Source organism: Natator depressus, chromosome 3 (genome assembly GCF_965152275.1).
Source record: "Natator depressus isolate rNatDep1 chromosome 3, rNatDep2.hap1, whole genome shotgun sequence".
Taxonomy (NCBI): domain Eukaryota; kingdom Metazoa; phylum Chordata; order Testudines; family Cheloniidae; genus Natator; species Natator depressus.
The window spans coordinates 30821805-30848345 of record NC_134236.1 but is presented as its reverse complement, the minus strand read 5'-3'; the positions used below and the strand labels follow the sequence as shown (position 1 = coordinate 30848345).

The window sequence follows — 26541 nt, the reverse complement described above, 5'->3', positions numbered from 1 at the left end:
TAAGCAGTTTGCCTTCTGGTGTCTAGTCGCAGCATAGTGAGAACATAAGAGTCCTAAACTTCACCATTGTGACACATGGTTTTTCTTAGCTCTACACTATGTAGAGGATTCTAATCCAAATTTGCATGTTTGTTTGATTTATTCAGTTATTCTGCCTGTGTTTGTAGCAATGGATTTTTCTCAGAATGGCACCTCAACTGCGATTTTTTCAGAAAAGTCTGAAGAAAATTGTTCAAGCTGATTTTGAGTTATAGAGCAATAAAAATTACCCTGAATATGGACCACTCAGTAACAATTCCATAGTTAAGTTTGCTCCCAGAGTTCCAATAAAAGCCCTATATTCATTACCATGATAACTTTGCATGGAATAGGTATTTTTGTGATTACTTTCAAGGTATACTAAACATTTGGGGGACAGAGGGCATTGGAAAGTTTGAAGACAATTGATCAAACAATTTTTAGCCACAGTTGCTTAAATATGACATTTAAATTGTTCAAAGTGGCTAATATTTTAAATTTCTCTAATTACGAAAAGCTTGATTGTAAAACTTTAGACCTTCAATACAGTTAAATAGCTCAGAAATCAAAAGCTAGTGAAACAATCAGGTTAGTTCAAAATGAAAAAAGATATTAACAAAAATTAGGCTTGCGGTTTGATGCAGTGGCAAGTGCTTTACAAAGCTTGCATCACCCAACAGATGGTTGAGAAAGCTCTTCATGACATGGCAAAACAAATTAAAATCTGCACTAAAGGCAGGGAACTACTGGTAGCGTGTAGCTTCTTGCCTGATGTTTCCAGAAAATATGCATCCGTTTCCTGAGTTCTTCTGAATCTAACAGTCTGTGAATAAGGGGTTGCATGGGAAAAGGAGTGGAGGTGGGAATGAAAGAAGGAAAGGAAGGTTGTCCCAGATGGCATCAATGGAAAAGCAGAAGGACTTGGGGGCTGCACCCTTTGTTCCTAAATAAATAGGGAGGGATTAATTATTAGCACAGTTTTAAATGACCTGATTACTACATGAATGAATCATTTTGTTTATTGCATCTGTTGTCAGAAAAGTACTGAATTACTCAGTGTCAGTGTCCAGACGACATCATACAGTCACTACATTGCACTGATGTCTGAAACAGTTGAATCAGAAATTAGGGCTGAAAAGGCCTATTAGCTCATTTAGCCCATTCCCTGGCTAATGCAGCATTATTTCCTACAGTATATGTACATATTTTCTCTAGTCTAATTTTAAATGTCTTAGCTGATAGGGTTTTTACCACATCTCCCGAAAGAATATTTCTCAGTGTGAGATTTCCTAGTCTGAGATTTTATTAAGAAAAAAAAATCATGTATGTTTCCTTACAAAATATTGCTCCCTAGCTCCAAACTACATCCGCTCATGCTACCCTCAGTAAATATTCGCCTTCTTTTACACACTTCACTAGATGACCAAATCACACGCAGAACCAGATGATGGGGTCCTTGTACACCTATCTATAATGTGTAGGAAAAGAAGCTTCATGATCAAGGGGAATTTATACCTGAGTGACATAGGCTGGTGGTCTCATGCTGCCAGCACTAAAACATCCTTGGAATTTCTAAATATTGTAGATGAGAATTTCCCAACTCAGAAGGTGTTGCATCCAAATTGGGGAAATTTTATATTAGATCTTGTCGCAACAGATAAAGAAGAACCGATTACAGAACTAAAAAATAATGGCTTGAGTCTTGATCACATTTATAATGTGCAAACATAATAAAGTCCATACAAGTTACATACATACTCGGTGTTTTAAAAAGGGGCCACTTTCACAAAGCTGAAAATAATTGTGAGCCAAATCAAATGGGAAGAAGAATTTAACCAGAAAAATGTGAATGATCATTGGGAATTGTTTAACACTTTGACATTTGGTTTCTTGGCTAGATTCTAATTTGGGTAACTACATTCTGTGGTCTCAAAATCCCTCATGCAGTTTTGTGTGGCAGAGGACTGCAGTGTGGCTGGATAGCTTATGTGAACCACTGTCCTCTACTGGATGGAACAAACTATGGTCAGTTGAGAAATACATACCCTATAAATGGTTTGTTGGAAACATGAAGACGATAAACTGCAATTAGGACACCAAGTAGGGATTTTCTGTAGTCTTGGGAGAAACAGAACAAGAGTGTGAGATACATGGGAACACTGATAAGGGTCTATAGACAGGCCAGGAGGGAAAGGCATGGCCAGGATGTCTACAACCTAAGATCTACTGGATTCATTCCCTGGTTGGGAGGTGGGGAGGCATAAGAAACTGTGGTTACTAATATACCGTATGAACTGTCATATCCGGGGCCAGCTAAACAGGTGCTCTACTGACAGGCCAGAGGGAACATCACTACCAGACCAAAGTGAATAGGAAAACTGTCTTTTTAAAATTCTACCAGCAAACAGACAAAGTGTTCCAGCAGCTTGTCCCACCCCCATTATTCCTAGCTCAAATCTGGCCCATTACCTCATACATGCCTCCAGAATGTTTATACAGCACTATGGAAACAGGTGCAATCGACAAAATGACAAAGGGCTCCATTCACAAAATTAAAGGCTTGTTCACGTTTCCCTTGTATGAAACAAAGCCTCCTGCTGTTTTGCTCCTGACCCCATGCACAGACTCAGCAAGCGCTAAAACCCGTGCCCAGATTCACATGAAAAACAGATGAATATAGAGAAATGCCCCTTTTCTTATTTTACATGCCCCAGCAAGCTTCCATAAGGCATTTGTGGTTTGCCTATGATAAAATTTACTAGCGACTGAATATATAAACAAACAGTGCACTGTGTTATTTCAAGAACAGTACAACTAAGTATCGGCATTACAGTGATGAATTCTTTTGTTACATCAGGATGCTATGGTGCCTGGGGATGTCACAAACCTCTCAAGCTTGTAAACATAAACACTGATCTAGGTTTAGCTCAGCTGTTTGACCAGAGTGTATGTCCCCAAGGCACCTGATATTTCTCAAGATGTCTTGTTTTTCCTTCTACAATCTTAAAGGCACTGGCTCAAATTCACCCCCTGGTGTAACTGCACTGATACCAAGGGAATTGCAGCAGGGATGAATTTGGTCCACACTGTTTATAAAATAGCACAGGGAAAATAAATGTATTCTCCAGATTGGCTACATAAGGCCACATCCCCTGCTGGTGTAAATTGATATGGTTCTGTTGACTTCAGTTGTGTTACACCAGCTTACACCTGTGGACGTTCTAGTCCAGAACCTGTATATAAAAGGTTTGAAGATTACTGTGTTTAGAAACAGCCCGGTTCACTTATTTGCACCAACTGACTTGAAGAAAATAACCTTTTCTGAGATGATCTGTTTCATGTAGTTATTTGTCATTTTCACCCTACTCCACCTCACCAAGGTCGCTTTGTCCCCCTTCCTCAGATTGGCTCTGCTGTGGGAGTTCTTCCTGCCTTCCACTGGCTAATCCTCACTCTTGCCAGTGGCTCTGCAGCTCTTTCTTCTCTGTACTCCCCAAAGTTTCCAGGAAGGGATAGCTGCATTTTGTGTGTATGTGTGTGAATGGAGGCGTATGAGTGTGCGCATGTTGGGGGGGGGGCGGGGAAGGATCCCTGGGGGCTGGAAAGTTGTAAAATTGTTTTTAAAGTTATTGACAGACAGGTGAGCCATGGGCAAAAGGTTTATAAAGATTTTAAATGCTATAGTACCAGGTACGTGTACAGTACATCCGGCTCACTCATTTCCTGTGCTGCCCTGTATACCTGGTATGTAGTAGCATTCTATTGACGCCACTGTTTAAAATGGCAGCCAAGAAACAAGCACATGGACGTAGCAGGGAAGGTGTTAAGCCTGACAATTTAGCTGCATCTTCAAAATCACTGTATAACCAAAATGGTTTGGGGAGGATGAGGAAATGCTAACTATCACACACGAATAGATGTGTCATTCACAGACGTTTTAGTGAGCCATTTGAGCATTTTCTATCTGAGTGACTAATGCAGGGTCATGAAAGAGGAGGAAGGTTGACAAAATGAATTAAAATCTGGCCTAAGGGCAGGGAACTACTAGTAGATGGACACATTTCAAAGAACTAGGTATCTGATTTATTGCTATGAAAATATGTAGGGATGTATTAAATATTGGTAGTTTCCTGCATGCTATATGGCATTAGCAGGACATCACCTATGTTACATATAGCATCCTTCCTACTCTTATTTTCCCCCACCTATAACACTCTTCTGATATAAATCTCCTTTGAAAACAATGACTAGCGGGAATGTTGTTGGATCCCCATGGAAGAACAGAGGTCAAGGGTTCCTGCCCCACACCACCATATCTGCCTGTCTGTAGACTTTCCTTTTGAACGAGGACTGCACTACAGTTATCCTTGACTTTGTCACCTGGAGATTGGATTACTGCAATATTCTTTACATAGGAGTAGGTGTTAAAGCCATTCAGCTGCACCATTGTAGTGGATGGCAGGATGAGGGCCACCAGGACAAATTCTGCTTTGTCACACCTCTAGTACTCCACAGAGTATTTATAGATTTCTCTCATGTCCATTAATCAATTTATCCTCACAACATACCAGTTGATAGGGGAGAGTTATTGCCTTTTCACAGGTTGGGAACTGAAAGATGGAGAGATCATGGCAAGCCCCTGGTCACAGAGGAATTCAGAGGAGGAGCTGGAAACAGAACCCTGATCTCTTGTGTCCCATTTTGCTGCCTTAAGCACAAAATCACTCTTCCTTGTCTGAAATCAAGAGAATTACCATGGATTTACTCTGGTGTAGCTGAAGACAGAATCTGATGCATCATATCTTCTTTAAAATCATTCTTATTTCTATCTATTTCATTTTCTCAGCCTATTGAAAGCTAGGTGGTGGGTTTATATCTTGACAAAGAGGGGAGCCAACAAGATTCCACTTGGCAGATGCGAAATTTCCCCACTAGTGGCGGTGCTGAATAATAATAATAATAAAATCTTTGCTTTAGTGCTGCTTTTGAAATGTAAGCTGGCTGGGATATAAGCCAAGCATTTTCTATGTTTGATTAAATCTTTGGTCCTAGATATCAAATAATACTCAACCACAATATTAAGCTACATGATTTTCATATCTGAAAGTTACATTATTTGCTTGGACTTTTAAACGGATTGTCATCTGGTATTGAAGTGTGTCCTTAAACTAGAGGCGGGGATCCCAGACTGCCACGTGATTGATACATCTGTATACACAGAATGTTTTCAGGACTGCGCCTACTTCATGTTTTTCATAGGATTTGAATTGGAAGGCAGTTGGTACTATTGTATGTACTATGTTGTACTCACATACTATTGTATGTACTATGTTGTACTCACTTGATTGCAACATACTGTTGACTTCTACTAATGAACAATTATGTTTGCCAATGGCAATTCCTGCTACAGGGGTTCTGAAATGTGTTTACTTCATGGCTTGTCTAACTTATTAAGAACAATTTTTTTTTGCATTACTGCTGGTAAAAAGCACTAATCCATTAATAAGTACAGACATTTTTTTATTTTAAAAATAATTATACTCAACTGAACAGTGTTTTTAAGCTATTTAGGCCCCAGACTAGTCCAGTAGGTTCAGGGCAGAGAAAGAGGACAGTAGGGGTGGATAAATATGCATGACTCAGGAACCACCGCTTGTATACTTGTTCCTGGGTTCTGGGTCAAGAAGCAGGCAGCCCCGTGCAAGCCACCGGCGTTCCCTCCCTGATCCCACCCGAGCCCCTAATGCACTCAGTCATGCAAGCAACTTCTCTGGAGTGGGCTACATGTGTAGGTGGCAATCTGCCACCCCAAAACTTCTCAGCTTCTGCAGAGCTCAGTTCAGTGGCATGAGCCTTGTAGCCTAGCCCTATGGAGGCACAAACTGATCCACCACCTCACACAGCACGTAACCTTCTGGAGAGTGGGGAAATAGGGCAGGGAGAGCTACGAAACAAGAGTGAAAAGAAAGTAACACCGCGAGATCACTTAAAAAAACCCAGGGAAGAAAAAGCTTGAGAAGGAAAAAAGAACTGTAGCAAAGGGGAGGGAAAGAAAATCAAGAGAGATGGCAGAAACTTTGTCCAGAAAAGGCAGTAGAAGGACACAGGGCATGGCCTCCCTGCCAATGCCTCTCAAACAGGAACAGGGCTCCACTAGACCAAGTCTGAACTCCCCCTCTCACAGGGGGCAATTATGAAGTTCACTAAAATTACTTATATTAGTATTCTCCATTCGTTCAAAAGCATCATCAGCCAAATCAAGAATGGGATTTATAGCTTCGTCGTCTATTGTCTATAATACATGTTTTTTTTAATTCCCTGACTTTTGTATTAGATGCTGTGCTGGGTCTTTTAATCTTTACATGCTGTTTAAAAAAACCTTTTCTTTCCTATCATCTTGTATAGTGTTTTCACAGCATCAGGAAGAGAAGGCAGGCTTTATAGTTAAGGTGCAGGGACTGGTTGTTGAGAGATCTGCTTCCACTTCTGAAACAGACTTTCTGTGTATCCTCGGGTAAATTATTTAATCTCTCTGTGCTTCAGTTTCATCACGTGGAAAATGAGGTTAATGAGGTTAATACTACTTACTGACCTCACATGGATGTTCTGGGGTTCAGTACATTGATGTGTGAACATCATGTTGTAATCCTTAAATAGACGGTTCCTCTGGAAGTGCAAGGTAGTATTATACACACCAAAGAGCTATTTGCCGAGCCACCACCTTCTCATCACTCAGATCCCTTCTAAAACTCACTTTCTATGTGGAGCAGGGTTCACTTGGAGGCCAGCAGGTCTAGTGGGCAGGCTGCGGCTTGTCTTTCCACCCACAAAGTCCTGGGATGGGCTTGCCTGATGGTCAGTGGGCCCAGCAGTCAAACTGCAGTCCGTTGTTCCCCAAATGGAGGGGGAGGGGAAGGAAGAGGGACCCAGACTCTACCATTCCACCAGGTCCCAGCTCAAGGCCCAAGGGGGAGAGGGCATGGAGTGTCTCAGATGCCTCTTTCTGGTGCTCCTGACCAGCTGTCCCTGGGCCACTTCCTCCCCCCCGCCCCCTGCCTTCAGTTTGGGGCATTGTTGTAGCCACCATCCCCCACAACAGGGAGTGGGGGAGGGGAAAGTGTCAGGCCCCCTACTCTCCTGGTTGGGATCTTACCCACAGCCCAAACCCTTCCCCTGTGCTCACTGTCCCCAGAAGCTGCAAATGGACTACCTCCCTTCCAACAGCTTCTCCTTCACTTTCCCTGCTCCCCGTCACCCACAGGCTGTGTTATCCAAATATATGTATCTATCTATAATGTGTTTGTAATACCCATACATGTTTAATGGAATCTTTAAGAATGGCACCTACCCAGAATTGGGTGAACTTTTACTGTGACTCTTGTTCTTCTGTCTCTGATTCCCCCTACTGTTGTTTTTACTTGCGTTAGGCATGTCCAAATTAGGTTCTTTAGGACAGGAATCATGTCATGCCTTTTTATTTGCTCTGGAAGGTTCCTAGCACACTTTTGGGTGTTGTATAACAAAATAATGTTATTAAAGGATAATAATTTTTTTGAAAGCATTCATGCCTCAGAAGCTTGCGAATTTGAATGTTTGCATAACACACAAAGGCTGCAAACTCGGCTATGTTTGATTTTGAATTAATATTGATGGAAAAATGTTGTAAAGGATTTGCTCAGCTTTAGTTAACACCATATTTATGGATCCCATATGATTAGTGCCTTTCCTTCCAGTCCCTTTTCCCTTCTTTTTTTAGTGGATTCCCTCATTTCTATTAATCTCTTTCAAAGTGGGAGGCTTTTAAATATTTTGACTATGTTTTAATTCATTTTATCATGTTTTGCTGTAGTGTGCTTTATACATAAAATGATTATTTTCTACACTAATTTAAAAATATTACTCCTGCAGAAGAAGCCCAAGCTACAGATGCTGTTTGCAACCTTAAGACTCTGAGTCTGCAAATGCTAACATATCTGCTTAAGTTTACACAGTATGAGACGTACCATCATAGTTTTGCCACTGCCACCAATGGGGTCAGGATTTCACCCACAGTCCATAAAGTTAAGTGAATACATCAATCCTTGTAGGATCAGCGGCTAAGTTTATTGAACCACACTAATGCTTATGCTGATCAGAGCCCTGAAGGACTAAATGTGAGTTCTTTCCTTGTTTTTTGTTTTTTTTTTAATTACGTGTGCCAACCTACCAAGACAATGAAGAGTGGACCAAGACAGGGAGAAAACTATGAACTGTGGAATAAGCAGCAATCCAACACACCAGCTGAATAAACATTAACAACATTTTTGCATTTGATCTTTAGGACATGTAGGGCTAAATGCCATGGATGGATGCCTAGATGATGGGGGGGGGGGGCGGGGCGGTGAGCTAGGGTGCCAGGAACCTTTCCCACCCTCTTGTATTCCTGTGCTGGGGCTAGACACAGTCCTCGGGTTCAATTCTGTGCTGCACCTCCTGGAGGCACAGAACACAAGGTGCAACCCTGGGGGATGAGGGGCAGAGATGGCTTTACATCTCCTTTGCACCCTCTGGTTTCTGAGCTGCTCCAAGGGGACTGAAATACCTATGGCAGTCCTATGCTGTGCCTGCTTTGGGGGAATTCTTCCTTGCCCCCTTGGGGTGCATTAGTGGCCCCTATATTCCGCCAGGGCAGTGAATGTGGGCTAGGCTGGAGGAACGAATCTGTTCCCTATTGTCCTCAAATGGGATGGAAAAGCAAAGCATGTGGGTTCACAGCCTGGCCTCTACCCTTTGCGCTGGCCAGAGCACCCTACAAAAGAGTAGGGTGTCTGATCAGGCCAGAGGTCCAGTGCTCCCAGGCACTCTGACTTGTGTGGCACAGTGCCATTGTACACTGGTTGCGAAAATGGACTTCTAGAGCTAGGGAAAAAAGCAGAAGTTTTTGAAACTTGCTTTCAATGTTGCTAAAAGGTTATAATGGACATGATGGCAAGATAAGTGTCTTACACCCCATGAAAGAAGCAGGAGGAGACGTGTATTACAGCAGAGAGAATCCAAAGGGAGTTCGTTGATGCACGGATGTGCCAACCCATTTTAATTGCTAAGTTTTATTTCTCACCATTTCTCTTTGTTTATTTTCTTTTAGATTCCACTGATGAGGGATCCTGGCTGGATCCGAAATGTTTGGACTCGTAACTTGAACGTGAGTGTGATTTCAATTGTTACCGCTATTTATTTTAACTGTAGTACCTACAGGTGGGGCTGGCGCTGGGCCTTGTGTGGCTCAGTCTGCAGTAAGATGCACAGGCCCACATTCAGCTCCTGCCCCAGCTTCCATTATCCCAACACCCCACATCCCAACATAGCTGTCTACATGAGATACCAACACCTCCCTGCTGGTTGGTGAGGCTGTGCAGAAACGGGTGACCCCCTAAAGTGGTTGTCACTAGCAGGGGAGGGGAAAATGGCAGCAGCAGGGAAATTTTGAAGAACTTGCCCTGAGAGAGGAGAATAGAATCAGACATGAGAACCATTGAACAGGGATGACATGGGGAGAGTTCCACTTCACAGGCGTGGTTAGGGCCACCATTGCATTGCCATTACAAGGAGTGATGCGTTAAAACAGGAAGATCGAGGCAACAACGGAAGAATTCTGTCAGTATCTTTCGAATATATTTCTTAAGAAAAATAAAATGCTGCTGGGAAATACTCTCACTGTGGTTGAGGGGCAGGAAGCTAAGAGGCAGGACTGTCTGAAATCTGGTATGGGAAGTCCATGACCCAGAGCTACTAGGGAACAACTCTGCTCTCGGGTGTTGTGGCTGACTCATCTTTGTCTCACGATGCCCCTTCTGTGCAGGCCAGATGGCTTGTACAGCCCAACAGCCTTTTTGTTTAGACAGGACAGATTGGGGTCAGGATTTCAATTTACACCAGTTGATGATTTAGCCCTATATGTTTAATCTGGGATCGACAATGGAATGAAGATGCTGTGGACAGGTGGATGACTGGAACAGACAGAAAGAGAGCTTAAGGTGGACCACAGCTGGAATGGGTTAGATTTGGACCTTCATTTCAGTGGATGAGCTAGGTAAACAAAGCAATGACCTGGGAATCCAAAACTCCTGCAGAACAACAGTCAGGAAAAGAGCTCAGATGCTAGAGAAAAGCTCAGACAATACTGTAGCTTCTGGAAATCAGCTTACTGGTAACTAAAGAAAGTCTGAATCAATGCTCCAGATCTAACCTCTTCACCCCAAAAGTGAAGTAAGTTTCTGGAAAAATGTGGATCTGCAGCCAGATGAGATTCCAAACTTTCCAACACAATCTCACCTGCATTTGTGATATGCACCCATATTCAGTGGTGAGCTGGAGCCGGTTCGCACCGGTTCGCATGAACCAGTTGTTAAATTTTGAAGCTGGTTTAGAACCGGTTGTTAAAGGGGTGGGCAAACTCCAGCCCACAGGACTGTCCTGTCCGGCCTGCCTGAGCTCTCAGCTGGGGAGGCTCCCCTGAGAATCCCTTTTTAATTTTTACTCACCTGGCGGCACTCCAGGTGTTTGGCGGCTGGTCCTTCACTCGCTCCGGGTCTTTGGCGGCACTTCAGCGGCGGGTCTTTCAGTGCCGCCGAAGAGCCGGAGCGACTGAAAGACCTGCCGCCGAAGTGCCGCCGAAGACCCAGAGTGAATGAAGGAACCGGTTCTTCACCTTTTGGCAGCTCATCACTGCCCATATTTGTTTGTTCTATAAGAATGGAGAATTTATTTCTGCTATTCTGCACACTGAAATACTGTACTCCAAGTGTAGTTATCAATGGTTTGCTGTCAAACTGGGAGAGAATATCTAATGAGGTCCCACAGGGGTCAGTCCAGTACTATTCAATATTTTCATTATTGACTTGGATAATGGAGTGCAAAGCATAAAATTTGCAGATGACATAAAGCTGGGAGGGGTTGCAAGCACTTTGCAGGACAGGATTAGAATTACAAATGACCCTGGTAAATTGGAGAATTGGTCTGAATTCAACAAGATGAAATTCAATAAAGACAAATGCAAAGTACTTTACTTAGGAAGGAAAAATCAAATGCAACTACAAAATAGGGAATAACTGGCTAGGTTGTAGTACCACAGAAAAGGATCTGGGGGTTATAATGGATCACAAATTGAAGATCAGTCAACAATATGATGCTGTTGCAAAAACGGCTATCATCATTCTGGAGTGTATTAACAGAGTGTTGTAGGTAAGACACAGGAGGGAATTGTCCTGCTCTACTCGGCACTGGTGAGGCCTCAGCTGGAGTACTGTGTTCAGTTCTGGGCACCACACTTAAAGATGTGGACAAACTGGAGAGGAGAGCTACAAAAATGATAAAAGGTTAAAAAATCCTGGGCATGTTTAGTCTTGAGAAAAGAAGACTGCAGGCGGGCATACCTGATAACAGTCTTCAAATATGCGAAGGGCTGATTAATTGTTCTCCATGTCCACTGTAGGTAGGATAGGAAGTAATGGGCTTAATCTGCAGCAAGGGAGATTTGGTTAGAAAAACTTCCTAACTATAAATGTAGATAAGCTCTGGAATAGGCTTCCAAGGGAGATTGTGGAATCCTCGTCATTGGAGGTGTTTAAGAATAGGCTGGACAAACATCTGTCAGGGATGGTCAAAGTTTACTTGTTCCCGCCTTAGCACAGGGGGCTGGACTTGATGACTTCTCGAGGTCTGTTCCAGCCCTACATTTCTATAATTATGTAGTATTGGAATACATTTTGAATGTATGGTTTGTCTGAGTTAGACTTTGATTTCCTCTTTCTTTGGTATCATTGTTGTTCCATATAGCTAGATTCCTCACCTTTTGTCCTGTGTACTACTGGAATGTTATATATAGAAAAATGGAACAGAAGGGGAGAAGTGGTCTTTTAAGAATAGCTGCCTTCTAAATGTTGCATTGAATGAAATCATAGGAGATTAGGAAACACCACTCTGCTCTAGGAAACAGAGGATCTCAAAACATTTGACACACAAAAAATCACTCTGTACACTAAAGTGCACCTGATCCTGGAATGAGACATGTCATCTGCTTAAAAGCACACCACGACCCTACCCAATGTCTTGGAACAGGAAGGGAAGAACACAATATACAATTGGATTCACAAGGGGAGTTAAGGTAAACAGAATTAAATGAGTCAAATTGTAATTTGGCCCAGGCCCCTGTGCAGTCATTGGATTACATGATTCCATCCACACCAGAGAATATTTCAATGAAAATTCTGAGAAGGAGCTGGGCTGTCATCTATGGTTGTAGGGGACTGACATCTGCTATCACCATTCTGAGTACTTAGGAAGCTTTGTTTTGTTATGACCATATTGCAGAATGTGAGTGTGATGGGGAAAACCTGGATGTCCAAAAAGTGTAGCTCAGAGGCAGTCATGTATGCTGTCATGACTCTGAGCTATCTGTGGATAAAATTTTGTTTATTCTATTAATTTTATTTTCTTTCTCTGTTTTCTGAGAAGGCCTTTGTGTTATTCTGGTGCTCTAGAAGTAGATACTTCTGCATCTGTTTCTTGTTTTTCTATTGTTTTATCAATGTGGTGTTAAATACAGTAACATGCATTTTTAAAGTAACCTGTACAAAATATTCAAAATAGTGGGCCAGATCCTCAGCTGATGTAAATCAGCAGAACTCGACTTGTGTCAGTGGAGCTATGCTGATTTGCATGAACTAAGAATCTGGCTCAAACATTTTTAGATTGTTAGCTCTTCAGGATAGAGACTATCTTTATTTATATGTGATGTAGAGTGCTGATCATACTGGCAGTGCTAAGCAAGTAATATTAAAACAAGCTTATCTTCTATAACTAAAATCAAGGTGCTTAAGGACAAAGAGTTGTTCCTAGCTGGTAGATTTACATGTGAACCAAGGGAAGTGCAGCAGGAATGGAAACAAGTCTCTGATAAGCTTCCAGTTATTTCATAGTGTAAATGAGGGGTGGCCAACCTGAGCCTGAGAAGGAGCCAGAATTTACCAACGTAATATGTCAGCAGCTCCCCAGCAGCTCCCCGATGCTGCTCCCAGTGCCTCCTGCCCACTGGCAGCCCCGCCTATCAGTGCCTCCCCCTCTCTCCCCACGCCTCCGATCAGCTGTTTTGTAGCATGGAGAGGGCTCTGAGGGGGAAGGGGAAGAGTGAGGGCATAGCAGGTTCAGGGGAGGGGGTGGGAAGGGGTGGAGTGGGGTTAGGGCCTGTGGCAGAGCCAGGGGTTGAGCAGTGAGCACCTCTAGCACATTGGAAAGTTGGCCCCTTTAGTTCCAGCCCCGCAGTTGGTACCTATACAAGGAGCTGCATATTAACTTCTGAAGAGCCACACGTGGCTCTGGAGCCACAGGTTGGCCACCCCTGGTTTAAATGAATCATGTAAAATGTACTTTTCGGGATCAAACCGAAGGTTTGTTGCATAGAGAGAGCCAAAGCCTTCCCCAGCATAGTTCCACTGAAGAAAATGATTCCAGTGTACTTTCTGAGAAAAATGCTTGCACATCAGAATAAACACCCTCAAACTCATTGGCATCAGTGGTTAATTTTTTCCCATTCCTCACTAAGAATGTTGACATCCATATTCTTTATTTTTGTGTCTACGTGCAAGTGCTTGCAATTACTTTTTAATTATGTACTGAATTAAATAGACCCAGAGCCAATTATGCCAGACCCTTGTGGGGAAGCTTTTTCCTCATTGCACAGCCTTTTTCCTTATTGCACAGCAGGCAGAATTGCAGTTCCTGGAAAATTCCTAGGGGGTCCTGGAGGGTAAAATGGGGAGAAAATGGGGACATGTTCCTCCCCAGACCAGCCCTCTGTAGTCCTCTCCCTGGAACAGAGTCACTGCACACTGCCCCTTTACTATGGACTATCTTCTCCAGAAGATGTTGTGGTGATGAGGGGGTTTAAAGACCAATGAGCTGCCACCTATAGGTCTTCTAAATTAATACACTGTGGGATTGAGAGCCTGAGTCCTCTTCCACTCTTTTCTCCCATCATAACCCGGAGACAAGGTCTCTGGGTGGGGCTCTCTTTTCTTTCTTCCTCTCTCCCTCAGGATGTGTCCCCAGCTGTGAAGGCCTCTTCTTCCCTCTCACCTGAGGAGATGGGGTCCTCTAAGAGAGGTTTCTCTTCTCCCATGCTGACTTTGGAGACTCTGGACAGGGCTCTAGGAAGTTGGGGGCCTGAGAGCTAGCTGGATGAGTGGGGAATTATTTGTTGTGAGACAGAAAAAAGATCAAGAGGCCCTCTTGGCAAGAGGTGATATGTTCCTAATAGTTTCCAGATGAAGGAGCAGATTTGCTGTTTATGCCAATGAACTAGAGGGAACAGGAGCTTGCTGAGGAGAGAAGAAGGATCTGTTATGGAGCACGTTGGAGATGTGGATGAAGGGCTGCAGGGCTTAGTGGGGTAATTGTCTAAAGCTTATCCACATCAAAGCAACTGAGCTTCCCCAAACACTCTGCCTGTTTAGAATGCTGGTGCTGGTTTACTGCCAGCTGTTACTGAGTTGTTTGCAATATTGATCTTAGGGTTCTGGGTGCAGTTATGTCTTTGTCTGTGGTGAGTGTGGTTGGCTCTTTGCTCTCACAGGCATAGTCAGAAGGTGAATCATGGGGCTTATGTGTTTTTAGTCTTATTTTTATCACGTTCCTAGGAGATGGGCAAGTATTACAAAGAGGAGGTATTGTATCAGTAATATGATCACAAATAGAGCTGGTTGGGAATTTTCCATTAGAATTATTTTTTGATGGAAAATGCAGTTTCTGCAAAATTGAAATTTTCTATGCAAAAAATTGTATGTTGCAGATTTTTTTTAAAATTTCCTCTGGGAAAACTGATATAGCATATTTTGTTTTGGGTCAGTTTGACCTAATTGAAATATTTCAGTTTGCTGAACTGACCCAAAACATTTCATTTAGAATCCGTTCAACATTAAAACGCATTTCTCTATGGTGGCACATTGCCTTATAGGAGTTGTTTGAATATATGATGGCCCTTTCTTTCCTGTGGGCCAGGGTTCTTGGCCAGATTACATTTCCTGTGGTGCAACACAGTCTCCCACCCCGACCTAGAGGCATAGTGCATCAAATATTTCCAAATTAAAATTTTTCTGAAAGTTTTGTTCTGTGAAAAAAAACTTGATATTTCAACTTTGTCCCAATTCAAATGCTGAAATTCTGGAGTTTCCAGTGGGATGAAAATTCTGATTTTTTTGCTCAATTCTAGTCACATGTGAGCAAGAAAAACTAGGAAAGGATAAAGTTCTCTATATTCCTATAACCTGTGGGTCTAGCATCAACAGTTGGATTTCCAAAATCAAAACATGACAATGGGGTTTCTGCAATAACAAAGCCAAGTCTGGCTTGCCCCACCTCTGCTTTGTAGACTAGATAGAATTGGTAGACAGTGTCCCAGTACATTCTATCCAATCACCTTTTCTCCAGTTGCTGAACTGCATGGATAAATTCAGGGAACTTTGTGTTGCAGATATAACCTGAAGTCATCAGTGACTATTAGAAACTAAGCAAGTCTCCAAGCTAAAGTGGGAGATTGAACATGTCTGGACAAAAACAAATTAGAAAAGGTCTTTAGTTGTCTTTTAGTTGATTCCTCAGAATTAGTGAAGAGCTGTTGACTCCACCTATTGTTCCATGTCTGAGATTTGGATGACCTAATTCTGAACCATGTGTAGACTTGTTTCTAGGAGTGCAGCATAATTCTGATAATTATCTTATTCAATAATCATAGCTTTTCTAAAACATATGACCTCAGGAACAGTAGGATGAAGCTAGCTTTGATCTCAGGCAGGACCAAAAAGAGAAGACCAGATATTTAGGCCTAAGATCCTTTTTCATGCTAATACATTTTCACACAATGGATAAATAGCCTGTAGAACACACTGCTGCCGGATTTCACTGAGGAAAATTACAGAGGAATCTTGATTTTACGGACGCAAGTCTTACGAACTACCAGTTATATGTACCATTTTTCCCAATTGGGAAAAAAAGATCACACAATGAAAGTGAAATTGATAAAGAAGAAGTCAACAAAACTATGCATTCTGATACCCTCAATGCTTTGGAAATCGCTTGGCAATGGTTTGAAGGACAAAAAGAAAGCAATGATGTTCACCACCCGGCAATTTATGCACCAGACCTGCTGTAATTTTGAGATGTTCAGCATTGTGAAATTTTTGATTTTTATGAACTCCTCAAACCCCAATTAGTTTGTAAAATAGGGGTTCTACAGTATCCCCAAACTCCCTAATGCAGGGTTTCTTGCACCAGTGTCTGAAACATCTGGTTTTGACACTGTCAAAGACAAGATATTGGACTAGATCAACTTCTAATCTATACCCAGCTGCAAAAGCCAGTTCTGACAGCTCAGTAGAACCGCCGTATCATCCCTGGGCTTAGGGGAGGAGTATGGGAATGATGTCAGACTACAGGAGATTTGGGGTAGCAAAGGCTGTGGCCAGAGCAGACCTGCAACCTGGATATTCCGTGCCTCTGCAAACCCCCACTGAAGCAAGGGTGAGGATTGCTCTAGCCTACACCAGTGGGTGCATTGATCCCCACATCCAGTGAAGAAGTAAGCTTAAAGCTACCTAATCTTTCCCCCTGTGCTGGGGCAGGGATGAAGCAGACTTTTCTTTGGAATTGAAATCTCTCATATTTAGTCTCATGCCCTGAGAGGTGTGCGCGGTTATTTATTTATTTATTTATTTTCGATTGAGCAAAATTTCTTCAGATGTTTTTGAGTGAGGGAAAGGTGAAACCATGCACAACTGACAGAGGGCCAGACTGCCCCCACTCTCACAGTAAAAGTCATAAAACAGGGCTGAGGATGAGGAAAACTGTATGAAAGTCACATCTCCGAATTCTTCCCTGGACAAGGGTTTGTCATCCCTCCTTCAGGTCTCTTCACAAACCCAAGGAATCTTCAAGAGGCCCAGTAATCCTGCTGTCCTTTCCTACCCCCTTAGACGGCAGGATGGGAAAAGCACCTGTGTCCTGTCTATACTACCGATCCTACCACTAGTGGCACCCGTGCAATATACCTGACAAGCTCATTAGATGTCTGTTGTAGAAGAAGAAAGCCTGCTTCGCCCAGACATGGGCAAGCAATGGACAGAGCTAAGTCACTCTCCTAGATACTACTACACTTAGCATGCATGTCTGTGTACTTGACTGTATTAAGAAGCTAAGGACTAGTGTTAGAGCAAAAGGCAAAAAAGGCTGGGAGTCTTACATTGTAAAACTCAGGGACGTCATTTGAAAGTCCCATTGGAGTTTTACCATTGACTTCAGTGGGAGCACTACTGGATCCTTAACAATGCACAGCCGATTACAATAGAAGAAAAGGTTGAATATACAAAAGACCTACATGTTATCTTAAATTGGCTACTGCTGTTAAACTCTTGCCTACTACTAAAACGTGTTGAAAAGGGATATTGTTTTACATAATGATGATTTAAAACAGTGAACAAACCATGCACAGGTGACAGAAACTATTTGTCAGTCAGCTAAACAAAATACTAGAAGCAGCCTGGGTAGGCTAATTCAGTGCCAGCAGCAGAACTGCCCAGTGAAATTGAGGGCACGAGAGAGATAAAAGCAGCAAGGTTCTCAGGGGAGTCAGTTATCAAATGTTACTTGCCCCTCCAGCATTAAACCCACTATTCAAGAGGTGGGAGGAGACATGGGAAGAGTAAAGCAAATATTATACTCCTTGAAGTATAGTGGCTGTTTGTCTAACCCTGAAGGCCCACAAACAAAGGTTTGTACTGTTTTCTTGTAGCTTGTTTAATGAACAGTATAAATGTTGTTTTACTTTTGATTTGCTATGCTGTGCTTTCAAAATGTAGTATACCCAGGCATATGCTTCACTTTTCATGCGTGGGGTTAACACCTGTGAAAGAAACTTCCTTTATTTTGTTTGGCCAGGACAGCATTTGTGGAAGATGCCACATTGTTTCCTAAAAGAGGACTGAGATGACATTGCTAGATATGTACCCAAAGGATCTGATCTTGCATTCTTGAAAACCTCTATAGATGTCAATAGGTGTTTTGTCTGAGCGGGCACACCACTGGACTTATAAGCTCAGGAATATTGGGCTATGGTTGAAGAGAACAAACCAGAGCAATGCAATGCTTTGACTTTTATCAAGTCTCAGAAAGCGTTTGTAAGTGTTCAGCTTCCACTTGTGTAACTTGGGCATTATTACTTACGGTGCTGAGACTCAGTTCATCCATGGTGCAACTCCACTGATGCAAGTGGAATTACATCAGTGTTGATTTTTCATCTCTAATTTAAACATTCCCTTTGGTCATTTGTGGACCACAGAAGTAAAAATTTGACTATGTTTTCCTATTCCTGCAATCAAATATGCTGGAGCACAATGTTTTTAAAGACATTTCTTGGTGTGAAACCTCTTTAAGGATGCTAGAGATAAACGATTCAATGAGGTTTGCATGACATTGTAAGCTGAGTGGCAGAGCTGGGGGAAGATTCAGAATCTTTCCTTTGAGAACCCATAGCTTCAAGTCATGTAACTTTCTGAGCAGGTAACTTCTCAAGTGGCCCATTAGCTTCCTTATAGATAATTTTTGTGGAACTATTTTGCAAGGGCAAAGAAAGGAAAGGAAAATCCTTTTATCCTAGATTCTAGGATAAAGGTTATCCTAGATTCTAAGGCCAGAAGACCACTGTGACTGTCTAGCCTGACCTCCTGTGTAACACAAGCCACAGAACTTCCTTGAAATAATTCCTCTTTGAACTACAGCATATCTTTTAGAAATACATCCAGTCTTAATTTAAAAATTATTAGTGATACAGAATCCACCACAACCCTGGGTAATTTTTTCCAATGATTAATTACCTGCACTGTTAAAATATATACCCTATTTCCAATCTGAATTTGTTTAGCTTCAACTTGCTGTCACTGGATCTTGTTACATTTTTATCTGCTAGATTGAAAAACCCATTATAAAATACTTGTTTTCTATATAGGTAATTTTAAACTGTGATCAACTCATCCCTTAACATTCTCTCGGTTAAGCCACATAGATTGAACTCCTTGAGTCTATCACTATAAAGCATGTTTTCTAATCCTTTACCACTCCCGTGACTCTTCTCCCAACCATCTCCAATTTTTCAACATATTTCTTGAATTGTGGACTTCAGAACTGGACATAATATGACAGCAGCAGTAGCACCAGTGACAAATACAAATACCCTCTACTCAAGATTCCCCACTTTATGCATCCACGGTTTGCATTAGTCCTTTTGGTCACAGCGTCACACTGGGAGTTCATGTTTAGCTGATTATCCACCACGATTCCCAAATCTTTTTTAGAGTCATTGTTTCCCAGGATCACGTCCCCCATCCTCTATATATGGGCTACATTCTCTGTTCCTAGATGTATGACTTTACATTTGACTGTGCTAAAACACATATTGTTCTGAAATATGAGCCACATGGGAGTGAAATGAGATAAGTTTAGTATCACTGTAGGGGAGCATTTTGTTGTGTACACATTATCTTGCTCTGGTCCTGTGGCTAACTCCAATTTTAACAGCTCCTGGGAAAGTAACTACAATTTTTAATTTGATAAAATGTTCTTCTCTTGTTCCCTTTTTATCTTGGCTCTTCTCCTCCACCCCCTTTCACTCTGACTTACAATATTTCTGACGATGATATGGTCCCCTTGAGGGTGATGTCACAATCACTCCTCTCAACAATGAGCTCTTCATAGGACATAGGGACGATATGGGGAACCAAAGAAGTGAGGGAAAGAAGGAAGAGAAGAGAGGGTGACAGAAGAGCCTGGTCTAATACGTCTGCTATGAAGCAGGCTATGAGACTACAATGTACAATGTAAGAAATGTCTCTATATGGAAAACAAAGTCAGAAAGCTAAAATTCATGGAGTGCCCAGATCTCAGACAAAGACAAAGCAGATCTGAGTGGTTGGTTTAGGCTGGTATCAGCTGTTTTAGTATTTGACAATTTAGACACAACACAGAAGACCAGATGGTTTCCTAGGGAATAAGGTAAAAAGATAATACTGTATTAAGATGGGGTAGGGCTAACGTTTTTTATATATTTTTCTAAAAGCAAGCTGTTTACTATTCAGGGCTCCAGCCAGCTGAAATTGGAATCCATGGGAGTAGGATTGGGTCCACAAAGCAATGTTTTTTTAAGGATAGGGGATGAAAATTGATAACAAGGCACTAAAGAAAAGAGAGAAAAACATTTTAGAAGCCTGCAAAATTAAATAGCTTTTACTGAAACATGTTTCTAAGCAGTCCTCAAATAAATAAGACATTTGAGAAGCAGATTAAATGCCAAGATTCACATACTGCAGCGACAGGTGCTGCCGTGACCTAAATCAAATGAAGGACAAAATCTGATATTAGACAACTGCTCTTGAACCTATCCGAGTTAGACTAACTGTTCCTTTTTTTCAATTGATGGAGCATTTATCTAGGAAATCTGCAGTCCAGGGCCCAATTCTTCTCGCATGCTTACATCAATGTAAAACTAGAGCAACCATATACATTGACATCAGCTTCGCTACTTTGGATTTATATACTGGTCTGAGTAAGAGAGAAGGTTAGCCCCAGATTCTAGTTCCATCTTTGGCTATGAATTCATTATAAATTCACTGAAGGCCAAGCATCCCTGTGTAGTGAATGAAAATATTAATGCATGTGCAGTATGCATATTAAAAATGTAACATCTGTAAATCCATGAATAGCTAGAAACTTGTGAACTGAAAGACGAGCTCTGGCTTTAGAGGGGAGGAATGCTGGGAATTATTGATTATAAATTAAAGAGTCTTTTCGTTTGAGTTGGGATTTTGCTCACCTTCCAGGAAAGTCTAGTGACCCAGGTTTGGATCCAAACTTTTGACATCTCCCTGTAAATGAATATGTTTATTGCCATGTAGGAATCTGTGACTGAGTGTTCTTAACCTTGCTTGTGCCCTTAAAAATTGTAAGAGTTTTACTGTCAGAACAAGAGATGGGCCAACATCAGTATCTTTAATGTGAACCGCCTTTTAATGTTGTGGTAGGGGGAATTCAGATTCAAATCCTGGGACACAAACCCGTGTCACTACCACTCTTACCACCTTCAACAATAAATCTTGGGGAACAGCAGCGTTACAGAGCCAACTATGTGCTGATTTACAGTCTGGCAATGGATTGTCTGTGGTCTAAGAGCCAGATTCATATACTCTCACTCAAACAGGTAGCAAAATAGCTTACTACTCATGAAATCTTATTGAAACTAGTGGGACTACTTGTTCAATAATGTATTGTGCAACATGAGTAAGGGCATCAGAATCTGACGCTCAGTTGCTGGAGAATTTGTCCCATGGGGTGTAGCCTGAAAAGTCCAGAACAACCAGGACAAAGGGACTGCCAAAAAGAACAGAAAACAGTAGGTTGAAGAACCAGGATGCTGTTCTGCTGTTAATGTAAATTTAGAGGTGCTTTGCAAGCATGTGGCTGTCTCTACAGTATTATATTTGCATCAGCACTATATTTTCTCTAAAGAGTAGGAAATGCAAATATTACAAAGCACATCATCATAATGGTGTAATGGTTGGACTGTGTTTAAAAAATGTGGAAGTCACAGTCACGTTATCCCAGTCCAAGCAGCATATGGCTAGACATGTTAAATATTTGAGCACATAACTCCATAATTCCCAAAGCTAGAATTCCAGAAATTAAAGAGAAGTAGATCATGAGGAAGCGAGAGAGCACAGAGTAAGGAAGAGATAGAGGATAAGAGGTCAAACAGAGACAACGAGGAGAGTAAACAATGGTGTGTAGCAAAAGATAGCAGAGAAGGAGAAAGGAGCAGTGAATTGAGATCATGGAAGGGCAGAAGTTTTGCTGCACTACATCCCTGTGGAAGCTATAGGATTGGAAGACTAGCAGGAATCCTGGCCTCTGAGGCACAGAGGAGTTACATGATGTCCATCCCCTCAAAGGACAGGCCAATAATGGATTAGATTCTAAATACTGATACAGCGGAGTGCAGACCAAAATCTAATCACATCTATGTCAGTGCTGGAATTATGTACTGGTATGTCTCAAGGCCTGGGATGACTATTGTCTATTGGTAAAGCATTGGATAAGAGTGGGAAACAAAACCAAAAGGACTAAGAGTTAACTTCAGAGAACAGTACGATATTGTTAGGGCTTTTTCCTTGAATGTTACATTGAATGAATAAGCTTGTTAGCTATTCCTTTGTGTGAATTGTGATTCATTTTGGTTTTTAACAAAGATATAACCAATGACATAGTTTTAATTTTGGAAGTGCAGGAGCAGGAAATAAACAAGAGTTTGAGGGAGTCTGTAAGGCTGCACAGGGTCCAGTGACATCCAGCAATTAAGCTTTGGTGGTGAGCTGTATGAGCACTAGCATCACAACTCCCTCAGGATTAACAAAGGTGGGGAAGGGATTAGTGGAAAGAAAAAGACGTGCTGCCAGAGATGATGAGTCTGATAGACGGATTAGAATTTGAAACCTTTAGGAGGAGGGGTCAGGGGAGAGAGCAGGCAGGTGCTTTCCCAATGTAATTGAAAAATTAAGAAAAACTTGAAATGTTATTGAATAGTTATTTGAAGGCGAACTTTGCACATGCCTGGATTCTGTGCTTGCAGGGGGAGCTGCACATATAAAATAGTAGCTTTGAAATCTGGCCCTAGAATACCAAAGGTAATGTGACCCTCTTGTTTCTCAAACCTAAAGTTGCCTCTCCTTTTCAAAATGTCCATATGTGTGTGATGTGCGGACAGTGCCTCTAACCCTTCTCTTCAGTTTAATGTCTTCCCCAACACTGTTTTTTTCTTCCTCTTTTCTTTTCTCCTTCTTCTCTGCTATCATTTGCTACGCACCATTGTTTACTCTCCTCATTGTCTCTGTATGAACTGTTATAGTCTATCTTCTCATTACTTTCTGGACACTCTCTCATCCTCATTGCTCCATTTCCCCTTTAATTTCTCCTTTGCATACTATCACAGCCAGCTCACCATAACAGACCTTCAGTATTTGGGGTTCTTCCTAAAACCTCATTTAAATGTGTTTACCATGGTTAGCAACCCCCTACTTTGAATGTTTAAGTAATTCAGCATAAAGGGCTCTCTCATACTTTCTCTCTGTTATATATTACAATAGTGGGTTAATGAGAGTGAATCACTATTAGGCTAAAACCTTTTACTTTATATTCCATTACAAATAAGGATGATAAGTCATCAGATTAGCGTGGGGTGGAATTGAAAGGAGTGTTGCCTAGTGCATAGAACACTGGAGTGGAACTCAAGACTGGGTTCTCTTCTCAGTTCTGCCAGCAGTCTGCTAAATTACTTTGGGCAAATAACTTCATCTCTCTGTGCCTCCGTTTTCTCTGTCTACAAAATGAGGATAAGAATACTGATGTCCTTTGTAAAGTGCTTTGGAATCTATTGTTGAAAAGCCCTATATAAGAACTAGATATTGTTAAATTATTATTATTACTGTTCCTAACTCTCAAAACTATGGGCTAAGCAAAAAAGAACAATAGATATTATACAGGGAAAAATTTATGAAAAATAACCTTATTTGATGCGTGGACTGTTTTTGTATATACCCCCACAACTTCTCAACCACACTACAATCCTCTCATAGTGTGTCTGCTCAGACAATGTGAATACTAATGATCACCTTTAAGGACGACTAGCTCGACTGACCTGTGCTCTTGGAACCGACTCCCTCCCGGTGGTATCACAGAAGATTTATGCATGTTAGGATTCCATACCTTTCCCCCTAGAACATCAATGATGTGGTCCACTGGTGGCCCACATAGAGTTGGCTGGTCACGTGGTGATGCTGATTCTCTTCCTCATTTCCAACTGATAAACTGTATTACAAAAAGCCTACAATACATTAATCTTTTCCCTGATATTACTTCTTCGTGTAAGCAATTGCTGTCATTGCCACTGAGATGTTATTTGATCATGGATGGGAAGGAAAGTCCCTTGCATGGTCATAAATAGAAGATCCATGAGGTCATCTCTGAATGTTGTCTAAACTTGATAAAACTTTGAGAACCTCATTCCTCGAGGCCTTCTAAGACTTCTGAGTTCTTCCAGTTCAAAATTCTTCCCCCCCCTTCAGTCCCATTAAGGTAAGCTTATAAATAACACTCTGAAGTTATCTTGCTTTCTCTCCAAGGATCTTGGAGCACTTTCTAAACACTAATGAATTAAGCCTCACCACACTTCTCTGAACCAACAATTAGTAATATCCCCATTCCACAGATGGGAAAATGGAGACACAGAGAAGTGTAAGTGCCTTGGTGATAGTCACAGAGAAGTCTGTGGCTGTTGCAGGAATAGAACACAGATTGCTGACACTCTCTCCTGTGCTTAAGCCACAAGACTCCTTCCCCTCAAAAGACATCTTTGGAAGTTCGATTCCTGAGGTCCTTGGTGATGCGAAGAGTCTGTACTTGGTACACAGAGAAGAACGCTGCAAATTCTATCCTGTGTTCCTCTGCTGACTGCCAGTTCCTTCTCCTCTCTCTGTCCCCATCTTCCTTTTCCTTTCCTCTGCTCTCAATCTCCTTCGTGACTCTTCACCCCCGCCTCTGCCCAATCCTGTCTGGTTGGCTTCCCCGCAGCCTAGCAGCTTGTGGCTCGCCCCTTGCATGATTTGCATCTTCGTATCACAGAGCTATGAAGATGCACTTAGCAGAGGTGACGAAGGCGCACACCCGTGGGGTGTCCGCAGCTCTCGCACTGGATAGCTAGGATAGATGCACGTGTCTAGCTGAGCTCGTCCTGGGAAACCGGGAAAGGACCTGGCCACGGTTTAATTACTGAGTGCTGCTGGGGTGAGAGAGATCAGTGTGTCACAGAGCATGGATCTGCAAAGGACCCCCCCACACACACACACACTCACTCACACACACAAACAACCCCACTAAAGCAATCAGAACTTGTGCACAATACTTTTACTCTACGGCTAAATCACGCCACTGGCTGCAACTTCGGGTTTGAGCTCTGCCCCCCAATGGTTATATAGCACCCCCCCACCCCATCTGCTCGGGAACAGTCCGTTTACACGACATAGCCCCGCCGCAAAAACAAAACAAAACAAAACAAAAAACCCCTCATGCAAACATGCAACGCCAGCCCCCTACTCCCGGCGCCGGCCAGTTCACGCCGATTTGCCACTTCCCACCCAGTTGTGTTGGGCTGAGCCCAGGCAGGCTCCTGATTGGCCGGCGGGATCACCTCAGCTCTCCGCCTCCTAGCGCTGAGTCACAATACGAGAGGCGGAGGCAAGCCTGGGCGGCGAGGGCCCCGCCAGGGGGACTCCAGGCGGCGGCCGCCGGGAGCCATGGGGGTGTGAGAGCCGCGCGGGTGACGTGGCTACGTGACGCTGCTTCCCCCAAAAGGAAGCTCCTTGGTAGTTCTTGGTGGAGAAAGGACCCAGGGTACCCCGTTTAGAGGCTGCAGCCTCCTGCACAGAAGTGCCCTGATTCCCAGAAGAGCACGGTGTGACTCCAGACCGTGTGTCTCTCACTAACAGAAGTTGGTCCAGTCACAGACATGATCTCCCACCCTGATTCCCAGGGCTAGTCCTGTGGGTGGAAAACTAGCAGGGTTGGGCCCTTAATCTGGTCACTTTGGCAGGGACGCCATATGATGAGCAACTGCATTTGCAAAAGGCGAACGCCCCTCCCCGTTCAGAAATCCCTTTAAAGTGTCCCCCAGGTTTCTGATACAGAGGGGTTCCCCCCCCTTTAGTTAATGCCCCGGCCTGTTGGCTTGCTAGCTGCTTTTTTTTTTTTTTTGGCTGGTCCCCCCATGACTGTCAGTTGAGGGTGAATTGTAATTTGGGTTTTTTCTCCCCTGAGCTCTTCATTTTTTATGTCTGGGCAATGTATAAAATTAGGTCCCGCATTTGCTCCCCCCCCCCGGGTGTTTGCACAGAATGTAACTTTTAGTATAACCCCTTTGGGTATATTTGGCCAAAGACGTCCCTGATATAATCCCACTGATAGGATTTCAGCGTCATGCCTGTAGACGTCTGTTTAATTTCTAATGAACCCTGTTGAATTCATCCCATTACATTCTGTAGGACTTTTCTAGCAGGGGAGGCAGATTTGAAATGCACCCCACACACCAAAATCTGTCTGCCCTGAATTGTGAGATTTAAAAAAAGCGAGTGAACATTAAAAACCCATGGAGGCAGTTTCCTTACCTAGGGCCTGATCCAAAACCCATTAAGTCAACGAGAAGAGTCACTGACTTCAGGGAGCTTTGGATCAGCCCTCAAATGCCTTATCCGGTGGGATGCTGAGTCCCTATTATGAGATGCTGGGCTGCTTTAATTCCTACTGATGTCAGTGGGTGTTTGGGAGACCAGGTGAGTAAGGGAGTATCTTTTATTGGACCAACTTCTGTCAGTCAGAGAGACAAGCTTTCGAGCCACGCAGAGC

The 26541-nt window shown here is 42.6% G+C and overlaps 1 protein-coding gene across 2 annotated transcripts in view; it reads left to right on the top strand.

Moving 5' to 3' along the window:
• LPIN1 (lipin 1) overlaps positions 1–26541 on the top strand; it is a 104328-nt gene that overhangs the window by 10367 nt on the left and 67420 nt on the right. For both annotated transcript variants that reach the window (XM_074947644.1, XM_074947643.1), the window contains one exon: positions 9143–9199. In XM_074947644.1, coding sequence (XP_074803745.1) covers positions 9152–9199 — 48 coding nt within the window. In that variant the 5' untranslated portion in view covers positions 9143–9151. Of the gene's footprint in view, positions 1–9142; positions 9200–26541 lie in introns of those variants that run through there.